This window comes from Vidua macroura, chromosome 7, assembly GCF_024509145.1.
Source record: "Vidua macroura isolate BioBank_ID:100142 chromosome 7, ASM2450914v1, whole genome shotgun sequence".
NCBI lineage: Eukaryota > Metazoa > Chordata > Aves > Passeriformes > Viduidae > Vidua > Vidua macroura.
In genome coordinates this window covers 38,499,852-38,514,056 of record NC_071577.1, presented here as the reverse complement: position 1 = coordinate 38,514,056, position 14,205 = coordinate 38,499,852, and the positions used below count along the sequence as shown (strand labels likewise).

The 14,205-nt window shown below is 44.4% G+C and overlaps 1 protein-coding gene across 3 annotated transcripts in view; it reads right to left on the bottom strand.

Annotated features, from left to right (window-relative positions):
- Nucleotides 1-12,265, bottom strand: part of ACVR2A (activin A receptor type 2A) — a 52,740-nt gene extending 40,475 nt beyond the window's left edge. Inside the window, exons 1-2 of one of the 3 annotated variants that reach the window (XM_053981841.1) lie at nt 11,793-12,265; nt 9,717-10,357 (exon numbers count right to left, since the gene is read on the bottom strand). In XM_053981841.1, coding sequence (XP_053837816.1) covers nt 9,717-9,771 — 55 coding nt within the window. In that variant the 5' untranslated portion in view covers nt 9,772-10,357; nt 11,793-12,265. Of the gene's footprint in view, nt 1-9,716; nt 11,531-11,792 lie in introns of those variants that run through there. The other 2 variants (XM_053981843.1, XM_053981844.1) reach the window with 2 other exon arrangements.
- Nucleotides 12,266-14,205: the final 1,940 nt, after the last annotated feature.

The window sequence follows — 14,205 nt, the reverse complement described above, 5'->3', positions numbered from 1 at the left end:
TGGGCAACAGAAGCTCCTCCAGAATACACTTTGTCAGCATGTACATATCCCAAATTCATCAAAACCAAATTCCAACACACATTTTTTACTCTTATACATGAGAGAAATGGGGACTCATAATTTACCTCCTCTCTCCCATCTTCACTTTGAATGAAAGAGCTCCCAACACCAAAGTATTTGTGACATCAAGAGGAAAATTTCTGAGATTATTACATTTCAGAGCAATATTTTTGCAAACAAGGTTCCAGGAAATTAATTTTGCTTGATTTGCCATCCATCAGAATACTTTAAAGCCACTGGAAAAGTCCAGCTGCACTCTGGAGCATCAGGATTTCTCAGGAGGGATCCACTCCATTTCTACTGGAATGAAAAGTGGGATCTGTGCTCTCCTGGCTTCCCTGGAAGCCTCTGACCAAGAAGATGTGATTCAGAACTCTGTCGGCTGAACAGGAAAAGAAAACTTTCACCTGAAAGCTCTGTTTCCATGGGTGCTTTCCCAGAAAAGTGCTAAATGCTGAGTTTGGGGCAGGAATGGAGAAAAAGCCATCTTGTGGTTTGAAATCACCTCCTCACAAATTAATCAAGGTTTCAGAGCCGGGTTTTAGTACAAGCACAGCACATGAAATCTCATCAAGAGCTCACTTCTGATCTTTATCACCCGAATGGGCGAGGTCAGGTGAGCCTTCATTTGTTGGGGTCTGTCCCCGTGACACAAGGTGAAATTAAATAAAATGTAACTGAGCTGATACAATTTTTCAAAGCCATTGCAGATCATATTTTTAACGGGCTTTGTGTTAAATTTAATAAAATTCAATTATCCCCAGGGACAACTTGCAAAACAGATCCTTTCCAAAATTTAAGATCATAGAGTTAAAATTAAAATATTTTACCAGTGGTGTTTCCTACACTACTTTAAAGGAGCTTTATAAACAAATGATGAAAAATAAATCACCTAATTCTTTATAAAAAGTACAATAATTCAAACAATTGTGTGCCATTTTGCAACTTTCACAGCCTAAATGTTTTTCAACCCTGAAACATGGAAATATTTAAAGAAAACTCTCCCATCATGTAATTGCTGTGAGCTAAAGAGAACTAGCTGTACCCTCTGCTGACAAACACTAGCAAAAATTTCTAAAATTAACAGTTACTGCAAAGTTTAATTTTGTCTTGTACACTCAACACTGTAACTCAACAACAAAATTAAACCACTTCCCTGTTTATGTGGAAATTCCTAGAAGGAAACAGTTTTTCATACTAGAAGGCTTGATAAAATGATTGGTCATATTTAAAAATAGCTTTCAAAACCAGATCAAATTTCCATTTATGTGCTGATATTGAAATCCAAGAATTCAAAATCCAGCTGAAAGAATGAAGACCACTCCAATTTTTAGGCAGCATTTAAGGAATGGAGATTAGTGTTATCTAGGTGAGATAAGAGCTCTCAACCTGAAAAAATAAGGTCAGGCTTCAGTTTTAAATAAAAGGCACCTCTAAATCACAAGTTGGTGAGGCACCAAAAGGCAGGAAGCTGCTGAAACCCAGCTAAATCAGCTCAGAGATCTGCAGACAGAGCCAGCCTGGGATGGGACAGAGCTGCTCCTGTGGGGAACGCTCTGGAGGAGGATGAGGAGCACCACAGGGACCCTCGGGGGCTCCCCTGGGACCCTGCCTGGTTCAGACCTTTCTGGATCCGGGGGAACAGCTCAGGGGTCTGCAGACACTGCCAGGGGCAGGGATGGCACTCCAGGCAAATGGGAATTTCATGGAATTCCACAAGGACAAATGTGGTGTCCTGAGCCCTGGGACACAGCACCAGTACAAGTGGGGACTGCCAGCATGGGTGCCAGCTCTGCTGAAAACAACCTGGAGGTTTGGTGGGCACCACACTAAAAAGTCATTTTGAAGAGGAAATGACCATTTCTACTCAGAGCTGTGACAAAGAAGTGACATCTAAGAAGTGACATTAAAAGCAGGCAGGCAGCAGATTACAGAAAGCAACTGCACAGGGCCTGCATCCAAACTGCCAATGCTCATCTCCAACAGGAATCACCTTTAAATATGAAATAGATAACTTGAAGGGAAAACGGAATAAATAACTGAAGGAAAGAAATGTATCCATCTACACCTCAGATCACAGCTGGCCCAAAGACTGTTCCCTCCCCTCAGACCACTGATCCCAGTGAGCCCATGCAGCCCCTGCCACCCTGGAGCACAGATATCCCTGCTCAGGGCTCCATGGAATGCTGCCCTGTCCCAGAGCAGGTGCTGGCTGTTCTCTAAGTGGGACAGCTCCCAGTTGAAGCCAGGGCTGAGCTGGAAGGCAGTAAATGATGCCAATGTTTTCACAGCACACTGATGGCACACACTGCAGCTCTCAGGCAGGACACGAGGGAACTCTGAAGTGCTGAAGCTGCAGGAATTCTGGTTCAGCCCTGCCTGTGCTGCCTCCTGGCACTGCCCTCAGACCGTGCTTTGTGTCATCTCATTAGACACCACTTGGCACCAGCTACAACACTATCAGGGCTGCACTGGGAGCTGAGCAGGGCTTGTGTTCCCCCGCAGCCTCATTTCACTGGGAATTCCAGAAACAGGCAAAAGAGACCAGCCACGGATCGTCCCTAAAACATTCTTCACATCCACAGTCAGTCATACCAAAAAATTTCAAAACAATCACTGAGTTACTTTACCGTTTCCATTTTTTTTTTTCCCAGAAAAAACAAACAAGAAAATCCCAAACCAAACAAGCAGAAACAAAACTAAACCAAACCTGCATGTTTTGCTCTCATAAAAAGTTTGGTATCTTTCAGAAAATACACAAATCATATCCTAAATGTTTTTGAGCACTGTCTCCCTCCTGCATTTCTAAAAAGGACGGATTTAGCATCCAACTTGAAAAGTCAATCTGCCACAAGAACCTCTGCAATTTGTTAGAAAAATAACTTGGTTTTCTTATGTGCATCCCATTTAGGGATAAAAGACACACAAAGATTTAAAGCTATTTAAAAAGTAACACAATTCTGAGCTATACAGATGCTTAGCATTTTCAAAATAATTATACAGATACTTTCTAACAGAACTTTCAGGTTAAACATCTTCAGTAACTTCTCGGGTATCAGCTTTAACAGTGTCAATTTTCAGAATTAAACCAGCAAAACTTAACTCATTTGCTGCCATCATTAGAGAAAGTGGAAATCTTCCCAAGTGTGGCAACTGCCTCATTTAGGCAAAAACCAAAACCAGATCAGCCAGCAATGCCTAAATTGTATTGTAATTACAACATACAATTTTGCTGTAAATGCAAAATACAATCTTAATTCTTAGTTTTAATGAGGCAGATCAATATCTCAAAGTTCAGGAAGCAAAAGAATTTGAGAAATACTCTTTTTGGCCAAGATACAACATTCATCTTCATAATCTATTCTCTAACTGTAGACAATGTTTCCCTCATGTAATTAAAGAGTTATAAAAGCAGAGAAATGCATCTTGGCATTTCTTACATGCCCATCACAGTTAAGAGTACATAGGGGGTTGCTTTTAATTACATTGTCATTTCAGCATTTTGTATTGAATTACCACCTAATTACAGATCCATATAAATCCTTAGAAAAAGAAGTTCTGCTTTAACAAAGTAAGGAATCTCCAAAGGTGATATGGAACCATTTAAATTCATTGAAGAACTCGGAGCCCTCTTGCCAAGTAACAGTCCCCAACATCCCATCAGGGCTAAGCAGTGCAGTTTAACAGTTCCCAACCAGCCACTGTGGTGAGTAACTCAAGAATAACACCAAAATTAATTACAATTTTGTACTGACTGCATCCTGAGCAAAACAGATTATCCTGCACCACTTTAACCAGAAACACCAGCAGAACACGACCTGACCAAGCCTTTCACAAGGTGTTTTTAGAATTTGGAAACATAATTTCCCTTCCAAACAAAACACAGAGGTGCCAACCCCACAAGTGCTGCTGTTGCTGCAGGGTCTCGCTGTGAAGTCCCCGGGATCTGGGGTGACACAGCCACCCCTCAGACCTCTGCTGCCAACACAACACAAGGGTGTCCCTTGCTCACTCTGTCCCTAACGAAGCTGCTCCATGAAGGAATCCCAGCACAGTTCATGAGGAGAAGCTCACAAAAAGTCCCACCAGCACAGAGGTGAAGGCTCCATCCTGCTCATCCTCCTCTGACTGCGTGCCTGCAAACAGGAGTAATTAATCTGGGAGAGATGGGGAACAGGAGCTGGGAAAGAGAGGCACATTTTTCCACTGAACTTCTGCAGAAAGAGCCCAGCTTTCTGCACGCAGCTGTGCTGAGGTGCTGTCACCAGCAGGACCTCACACCTCCCAGTCTGAGCTGATCCCACCCCAACACCACCAGGGCTGCCTCCAGCTGCTCCTGGCTGCAGGAACAAGCAGCGTTCCCACAAAAGCTTCCCTCCTGTCCAAGGGTTTTTCTAGTATCTCTAACCACATAACCAAAGATTTATGGCTCCAGTTAGTACGTGAATTGTCTGTTTTTCTTGTTTCCAGTTACAGCTTTAACTAGGAAATTCTGAAGAAAACCATAAATGTTGATTTTCCTCATCAAGAATTAAATTATTGTGAAACCATGATGATAATTATGCAATGGAAAAACCCTTCCCTGCTCTCTTTGCACCAACAACTGAAGGATTTGATGTATCTAATCTACATTTGGGATTCCTGGCCACAGAGATATGCAACGTAAACAACATGGCAGTAAATATTCATTTTCTGTGGGATTAAGCCTAAATATGCTCTGCTGTTTGGCACTGCAGTCACAAACTGTTTCTAAGAAAAAACCCCTCCACCACCACACAGACAGTGCAGGGAGAGAAGACAAGAGATGCCACATAAAGTCACTGGCATCCAATATCACTTCAATTCCATATGGAAATAACAGGAAATAAGATGTGCCGAATTTTAAGCACCAAGGCAACAAAAACACATTAAGATTTCATCACACAAGAACTTGGCTGTAAAATCCGTAATTTTCTTGATCTTTTTAGGGAGTTTTCATTTTCAGGAACATCAGAGAGCTAACAGCTCATGGATGCTACCAAGCAGTTCAAGCAGGCATTTGCATTAAGTTGCTTTCAGTTAATTAAGTGGTGAAAATGCATCTCTCCTACACCAAGAAACCCCTTCCACAATCAGATTCCTTGTCAACCTCTCTCTTTTTACAGCCTGGAAAAACTACAAGTGGAGAAGGTTGGAAGAAAAGATGGAATGAATAGGAATGAAAAACATTGGAGGTGCTGTTATTTTTCCCCCTTCCCTAGAATTAATGATATGACAAAAATTATTGTCTGTGGTTAAACAGAGAAGAAAAAAAAAAGTATTTGTCTGTCCTCATTTGCTAATCAGCCAAACTCATCACCTAAGGGATTCTACTCTCAATTTCCAGAAAGGTGGGAAAGGGAAAAATAAGACAACCATTCAAATACTCTCCATGAAACCCAGATGAAAACCATTATTCCTGCAAACAGTGATTCTCTGCTTGCAGAAAAGAGCTTTTTTCCCCTCACACAGAACACCTGCCCCTCAACTCACACCCAGCACATGCAAACAAACTTATTGAAACCTTTTCTTCAGCAAAGCCTTGTGTGTGAAGGGTAGAGATGCAAATAAACTCATGACAGCAGCATCTCTCCAGAAATGTTTGGAGAGCAGAGTTCCACCAGAACGATGCTCACAGCACAGTTACAGCTCTCTTCAGAGCCCAGAAGATTTAGGGTTTATAACTGTTAAGTATTAACAGATTACTTAGAAATAGTTAACAGATTTTTGAGCTGTAATCATTTATAACATCAAGCTCTCCATAACTCAGTGCATGATTGAAAACAGTATTAAATAGGTTTATTTAATGAAACAAATCCTGCTCTTAACAGCAACATTAGGAGTGCCCAGTGGAAACACATTTAATATAACAACCTGTACACTCTGATAAAATAAAGGAATCTTTACTTTTAAAGCAGCACTAATTCTGAAGTGGTTTATAACCCTGCAATAAAGTGAATAAAGTGATTAGAGTCCAACCACAATCATGGACAGCTCGCAAGGAACACATCAGCAGAAACAATTTCACAAACATTCCCAAACCTGGGGCAGGATTTTCCAGGGTTACCAAGTTAATAATGAAAGAATAGTAAAAAAAGAAACATTACACAAGTAAAATCAAAGAAAAAGTCTCATGTCCCCCCTCAATTCCAAGGACACCCAACCATTCAGCTTGTAAAGTCATACCATGGAAAGCAGGTCTCAATAGATTTTTTTTTTTTGGGGGGGGGGGCTAAGATACCATTTAAAAAATAATTTCTCTGATAATCACAGTGAGACAGGAAAAAAAAAAATTAAAAACCAGAGAATAAAACATCCTCCATGCAGTGAAAATACTACTTCAACTACAAAAGTGTCTTTGACATGCCAGTACCTTCATCTAAATCACTCAAGACCTTCTGGGTGGCTTGGGAATGATGTGGCATTAGGAGAAATAGAGAGGACCAACACTTTTCTGGTATGGTTCTTTCTGCTTAGGTGATTTTTAGCTTGATTTTAGCTTCAGTTCTAAAAAATCCGGGTCTTGTTCCCTGTAGGAGACTGCAGAGCTACTTTGATTTGGGACCACCCAGGCAGGGCAGGTATCTGAGAAGAGATGATGGGTTGGGAAATGAGGAGTTTGTGAGTAACAAAAGGAACGATGAGATTTTAAACTAAGATTATAGGTGAGGAAAATCCACTCCTCCAGCATCTCCCACACTTTCAGCTGCACGGGGTGTATTGTTTCAAAGGAAGCTCAGAAAATTATGGAAGTGCCCATTCTCTGTTCCTGAAATGCTCTGAAGTGTAGCTCAGCAATCACAAAACCACCAGAACACAGCCACACTTCCCTGGGGAGGGGAGCACCCAGATAACATCTGCAGAGAGCCTTCTTTGATGAACAAGCTGCTTCAGTCACAAGTTTTCCTGTGAAGCTCCCCTCCAATCTCGCCTCACCTACAGCAGAGGCACAGGAAGCTTGTTCTGAAGTATTTTATTATTACTTCAGGATCTTCTGCTCCTTCTGAAATCAAACATGCACACAGGTTTATCTAAGAAGTATATTAGAGGGCACATGGAGAACCTTGACCAGGGCACTTTGTTTTCTTGTTTAGTTAATGTGCATTCATCTCAGCCTCTGGAGTTCCTACAGCTGGGTGCAAACCTACACCCACTTTTATCCAAGCATCTACAAATATTTTAAAGCCTAATAACAACACAGATGCTCTTTCTCAAATATCTTAGTCAGAACGGGGAAATATTTTCACTCTCTTAACAAAGATGATTAAACTCACTGGAAATTCCTGTCCATTTGTAGTCGTACATTTACAGCGTTTCATAGTGTAGTTTACAGGGAATAAAATAAATCACTTTGAACGTAAATAGCATTTCCACACCCACCACGCAGAAAAAAACCACAACATTTTCACCTATTAAAAGAACCCCAGTATTAATTGGCCATGTAAACATCTGCAGAAAATAGCTGTATTTAAAAATAAATGAACAAATACAGCAAACCAACCCCCCAGTCGCTGAAAGAGCCTGAGAGGAGCTGGAGCTGCACACCAGAGAGAGGCATCTCCACACCTGAACTCCAGGATTTCTCAACCATCGCCAGTATTTCAAAATATAGAACCTGGGCAGATTGATTTTCACACTAAAGACTGAAAAAGAAAATTCTGGTGATGATGTTAGAACCAATCCATCAGGTAGGGTTTTAAACTGAAATAAGTCAGTTAAGAAACACTACTCATTAAAACGCCTGCACTTCAAACTTAAAATCTTACATAATCTTGTAGTTCTCATCAAAAACCCAGCAGTTTAGTGTTGAGTTTATTTATTTTTAGACTTGCCTAAAATTTTAGAGTGTCTGCAGTCCTGGTGTGAGTAGAAAATAGTATAATAATTGTTAAGTACCGGAACACTTAATGTGTAATACTGGAATAACCACCAAAACAATGTCATTAACATGAGAAGCAGCCCGGATTGCAGGCAGTTTCCTGCTCATTTAGCCAAGATTAATTCTTCACAGGCAAGAGGAACATTCTTTTCACCTTACCAAGGACAACCCGAGCGAGAAACGTTAAAGAAAAAAGACGTTCTTTATTGCTTAGCTGTTCTTTTTTTATTAAGCCTGATAGGTAATGTCAACAAAAACCACTATTCTGTGCTCTAGGCAAAAGGATCTTAGAGGTGGACGTGGAAGAGAGACAGACACGGAGAGCAGATGGCAGCAAGTCTTTCAGAAACTGTTAGTGAGAGGGGGAAAAAAAGTTTCCCTACAAAACATATTGCTGAATTAAGAGGAACGCTGCTGAGCTGAAAAATCAGGCATTAGGAAGAGACGACACACACGTCGTTACTGCAAGGCAAAAGCTGTCAGAAATCATGATTTGTTTCAAAAGAAGGATAAAAATTAAACACCCCGAACACCCTTCTGGCTGTCCTTAAGCCGCTGTGCCGTTTCCCTGGTTAGCACAGGCAGGGTTTTTGGGTTTCTCCTGGCAGCGCTCGCCATTTCACAGCACATTTAGCGCACACAGAGCGGATCGATAGCACTACAGACACAAGACGAGACTTATCCATTTACTAACCACAGCAAAACGGCCTCTTCAGCAAAATCCTCCAGCGTTAGGAGCTGGAAATTTAAAAGGCATCCTTACAGGGATCTCATTACTCCCTTCTCTCGGTCACACGGGGAGGCTGAGCACTTGTCTGGGAGCTTTTAGCCTGATAAACAAGTGTAGCTTTGCACACCCTGCAAGGATGCTAAAAACCGAGCCAGAGCACTAAAGACACGTTCCAAAAGCGGGCACAGAGCGCCAGGCTGGCTTGTAAACTCGCGTTAGATCCTCACTCAGCTCGTAAGAGGGGTTTTTGTGAGACTGATGGAGCTCCAAGCACGAACGGACCAACAGTTGCCCAACCACTGGTTGCTGCCATAACAATTTTCCTCTTGGAAAAGCGTGGGCAAGTCCTCACACCCCGCTCGCTTCCCAGGACTCAGAGCTGGCGTTTAAACCCCCAATTCTGCTGTTTTACAGAGAAAATTAGTAGATTTTTTTTTTTCCTGCACTGCAAGACAGTGACATAAGGAATAGCAAAACACAAATGGTTACAAATGATTCTTTAGAAACTGCAAGCCTGGCTTTTCACCCCAATTCTGTTGGTACATCTCTACACGCACACACCCCTCGCTATCAACCAAAGGACGAGCCCAGCCTTTCAGAGCGGCACCTATTCTAAATTAATGAAGCATTAACGAAGGTCGCTATTCACCAGTGAATAGTCCGGGGTAAGAGAGATCAAAGTGAAGCAAAGAGCATTTCAGCTGGGTAATTCTTATTTAAAACCAGCATCCAACACCGATAGCTGCGCTGCCAGGTTACTTATGTGACACTAGGTGGTTATATCTCCACATTTATTCCACACAATTGATCTCAAATCCAAGCGCTGCGAGCGTTTCAAGTGCTCACGTTATATATTTTTAAGAATAAACACGAAAGCAGCTTCTGCCTTTACAGTCGCTGCCATCCACAAATATTTGCCACCTGAAAAAAATAAGATTTCTTCTCATTCATACAGAGCCAGCCCAAGTTTTCAAGTGCTGACCCCAAAGCCCTCAGTTTAAAGTGACAAATCCAGGAACATTCACTTACCTGATGAACAAGAGATAAGAAAAACAGCGAACGCCAACTTAGTAGCAGCTCCCATTTTCCAATGCTGTTAAAACATTTAAGTGACTTTAAGTATCCAGTTTTCTGGGTCCTGCAAGCTGGAAAAAAAAAATCTCCCTTCTTGCTGAACCGTTATAAAGCAATTTATAGCAACATTTCTGCAGCAGGTAGTGTTTTAGTTTAGTGTTTAGTTTTAGTGTTCATAAAACACTAAAAATCAGGTTTGTTTAGACACTGACGACCTCCCCGCGGCTCTTTCTAGAGAGAATCCGGGTTGAGGGAGGGATAAATATATTTGGAACCGTGTTTCAAAACACACGTGTCATTTGGCTTCTGTACAAACGGTGGCAAAATTCAATTCATAAAAGTAATGCTACGAATCCACTTAAAAAAAAAATAAAAACCAAAACAAAGTAAGTCAACGACTAAGCTGCTGAGCGCGACGAAGTCTCTGAGTCTCCAAGTGTTTTCCACATCAGGCGCCGTGAAGGATCATCCCTCGTGGGTGCGAGTGTCGGGGGGTCGGATCGGGATCAGTCCAAGGCGATGTTTTCGTCCTGCCTCCCCCCCTTCACACCTCGCGTAGTGTTTGGGAGAAAAGCAGCTCCATTCCAGTTCCGAACCTCGGGGCGAAGAGAGGAAGTTTTTTTTTTTTTTTTTTTGTCAATTTGTCGATGAAAAACTACCTTAAAAACCAGCCACCAGCTACACGTGGGGTTTCTTTAATAAATGCTGAGGGATTTAAGCGTAGCCCAGGAGAGGGAAAGGGGGGAAACAACAGTCTGGGAACAAACAAACCTTCGGGCTTCCCGAGAAGTGGCAAATCTCTAGTCCTTGGCCAGGCAGCGAGAGCAGTGCATCCCCCCCGCCTTCGCCGCCCTTCTCCAGCACCAGCACTCCCGAATCCCAGCAAGATTTCCAATTCTTCTAGGAGATTTCCATCCCCTCCCCCCGCGAGAGGCTATATTTGGTATTTAAACACACAAGAGTGGCTGGGGAGGGGGTACCAAAAAAAAAAAAAAAAATTAAAAAATAAAATGCAGTATCCAGGCGCTGGGGAGGAGGGTGGTATATTCTTTGTGGCAGATCCTTTGCTGAGTGCCGTGCTTCCAGGGGAACTGGGCTTCTTTGGAAGGGAGGCGGCTGTGCCTCACGGCGGGCTGGGGCTGGATGGATCCAGGCTCCTCTCGCTCCTCACGGCTCCTGGATGGATCCACGCTCCTCTCCCTCCTCACGGACACATCTCCTCCTCGCCGCCCCGCCGCTGCTCACACGGAGACTCCACAAAATCCACCCCTCCGAGCTCAATCCAGTTCTTGCCTTTTTTTTTTTTTTTTCTTTTCCTCTTTTTTCTTTTCCTCCTAGGAGCGAGCAGCAGGAGACGGCAGGGGCGGGGAGGCAGAGCCTTCTCCCCGCGCCTCCCACACGGCGGAGCGGGGAGCGATCCCCTCGTCACCCTCTCTCCTAACTCTGACCCCGGCTCAACTCTCCGGTCTCCCGGGCGGCGGAGGCAGCGCGGCTCAGCCCAACTTTGTCCCTCCAGCAGTGCAGCTTAGGGGCTGGCGAGGCGAAAAGGCCGAGCCGGGGGATTCTCTCCGGGCGGCGGCGGCCGTGCCTAGAGCCCGCCGAGTGTCGCTGGCAGCGCGGAACAGCCCTCGGTGCCCTGCTGCCGCTGCTCCCCCGTGGTAATCTCATATCTACCCATTCACCCGTGTGGCGTGTGGAGAACCGGCCCAAGATGGCGGCGCCCGGGCGATTGTTTTTGTTTCCTCTCCGCCTCCCCCTCCTTCCCCACGGCCGCGGCGGCCGCCCCGGATTGACAGCCACGCCACCCAATCACAACGCGGGGTTTGTGCCTTAGCCCCGCCCACCCCCCATCGCCCCTCCTATCGGCGGCGGGGCGGGGCGCGCTCCCCCGCGCTGGCCCCGCCCCTCGCGGCCCGCGCGCGCCGCCTCACGGGCGCGCTCCTGCCCGCCCTTCCCGCCCCTCAGGGCGCGGCCCCTCAGGCGCCCCTCGCCCCGCTCCGCCCCGACCCCCCCACGGTGTCGGTAACTCACCTCCGCGGGGCTCCTTCGAGGTGTTGGGGGGGCTGTGCTATGCTCCCGGGCTCGGGTGATGGAGGCAAAACGCTGCCGGCAGCCACGCGGTGGGACCTAGCTGGGAGGGGTCACAACGGTGTAACGTGTACACAGCGGTGTGAGGCTGGGGCAGCTGGCACTGGGGTTAAATGTTGGCCTGGTCTTCTGCCTCATCCCCACCCCAGCTCGAAAATGTCCTACGGGTAGTCCGGGTGAGAGCTACGGCTGTGGTGGTCTGTGCTGTGGGCACGTTCCTCAGGAGCATCACTGCTGCCACAGCATAGAATCAGAGTCACAGAAGAGTTTGGGTTGAAAAGAACCTTTAAAAGTCATTAATTTCCAACCCCCTGCCATGGGCAGGGACACCTTCCACCATCCCAGGCTGCTCCAAGCCCTATCAAACCTGGCCTTGGACACTTGCAGGGCTCCAGGGGCAGCCGCAGCTTCTCTGAGCACCCTGTGCTGGAGCCTCCCCACCCTCAGAGAGAACAATCCCTTCCCAATATCCCATCTGATTGAAACCTGCCCTCTTTTAAGTTGCAATCCCTCCCAGTTGCCCTGTGACTCGGTGCTGTTCTCTCCATTTTCTGGTGGGCTCCCCCGAGGTGCTGGAAGGCACCTGGAGTGTGTTTGTGGCCCCGGCTCCAGGTGAGATGTGCCATTAACAGCTGCCTGTACCTCCCCAGTGTGTCCTGTCCAGGTCATTAATTGACTAATTGGCTCTGCTCCTTCATGAGTTTGGTGTCACTCCTTACACTTTTTTTTTTTTTTTTTTTTAAACTGGATGCCATAAAATACATCTCTTGTCTCTGGATAAAAAAGGAAGCCATGGCTCTTAGATCTGGAGATCTGTGTGGGAAAGCACAAGAGCCTTAGTGCTGGCCTTTAATTTATGTATTCTATAAAGATCTGTAGGTGCACAAGCAACAAGTACCAAGCTCTTTGAGAACTGGTTATGCTGTTCACCAACCCCAGACAGGTGTTAAGTGCTCCCAGATTCCTTTTCACTGTTTGGTGGCATGGACTAAGGGGTTTTTTTGGGATGTGAATAGTTGGTGTTCTTAGACTGGAAGGAAAATTATCTGTATTTGACATACATGAATATACAACCAAGTCAAGGCTTAGCAACACTGCCAAGCTGTAACTCACAGATCAGTAACTAGACCTGGTGATCCACCAGGATCCAAGAAATGATCTTTTTCAGTTTTTTTACATTGAGATGTCTGCTTGAGCTCTTAATCAGACAACATTGGTGTTTCTCTGTCATGTCCCAACACTTCCCAACATTAAATTCATCCAGTGACCATATTTTTTTTTATGATTTGAAACATCCCAAACACAAAATAAGATGTCAGGGCTTGTGCACATCTAGAAGCATCAAGACATGTGGCAACACCTTTTATACCATCTTTTATCCAAGTATTTCAGAATGATTTACAAGCGTTAATTAATGTTAAGTGTTACAACACTCCTACTTAATCTGTAGTTTTTAATATTCTTCAATAGCAGAATATTTAAACGTGACCTGTTCTGCAGGTTGTGTTTTCACTTGGCTCAGCTTCTTCAGAACACTGGTCATGTTGCCACATGAGTAGGAAATCACAGCTAAAAATATTGCTGGTGTGTGTGTGTGAATATATATTTATATATGTACTTCCCATTGCAGGGATTTGGTTTAGTTGTCAGGGTTTTTTTTTTTTGCTGAAAGAATGTGAATTGTGGTCCATATTTCTATTTTACCAGTTGTTTTTGATAAAAATAGAATAAATGTGTCACCTATATAAGAGAATTTGCATGGATAACACAGCAAGGAGGTGTCTCTTACTCAAGGAGCTTTTTATCCTTAGGCAGGGGTTGTTTTTTGCTTGCAGGATTCCTCTGGCAGAGCAAATCCTTCTGGCCATCCAGGGAATATTGCAAACACAGCCATTCTGTGGGGTTAGCCTTGTCAATCACCTGGTTATCAGCACCACAAGCAGAGCTCATTCCTGCCCTTTCCTTGCCACTTTTGAGCATGGCCAGAGGTCTGGGGATGAGGATGAGTGTTGGTGGCTGGGATCAGGGAGCCCTCCCTACCTGCACTGGGGATTTGATCCCATTTAATTACACTAAAAAAAAATTACAGAGTTTGGTGTAGATATTGTACAGACCTTAGGAGAAATTGCCAGCCATTTTTATGAGGTATTTGATGCAAAATGCTTCAAGGGCTTTGGGCTAGGCTGTTGTTTTATTGCTAGTAAAAGGATGAGTTTTATCCCAAGCAGACACATTAAATGTCAGCACAGTTGCTGTCTCCTCTTTATTTTTAAATGTCTTTCTCATGTGAATTTTGGGGGTGTTTCCCTTTTTTCACCTTTTGGCTCCTCATTTCTATTTTCCTTTCGCCTTAAAC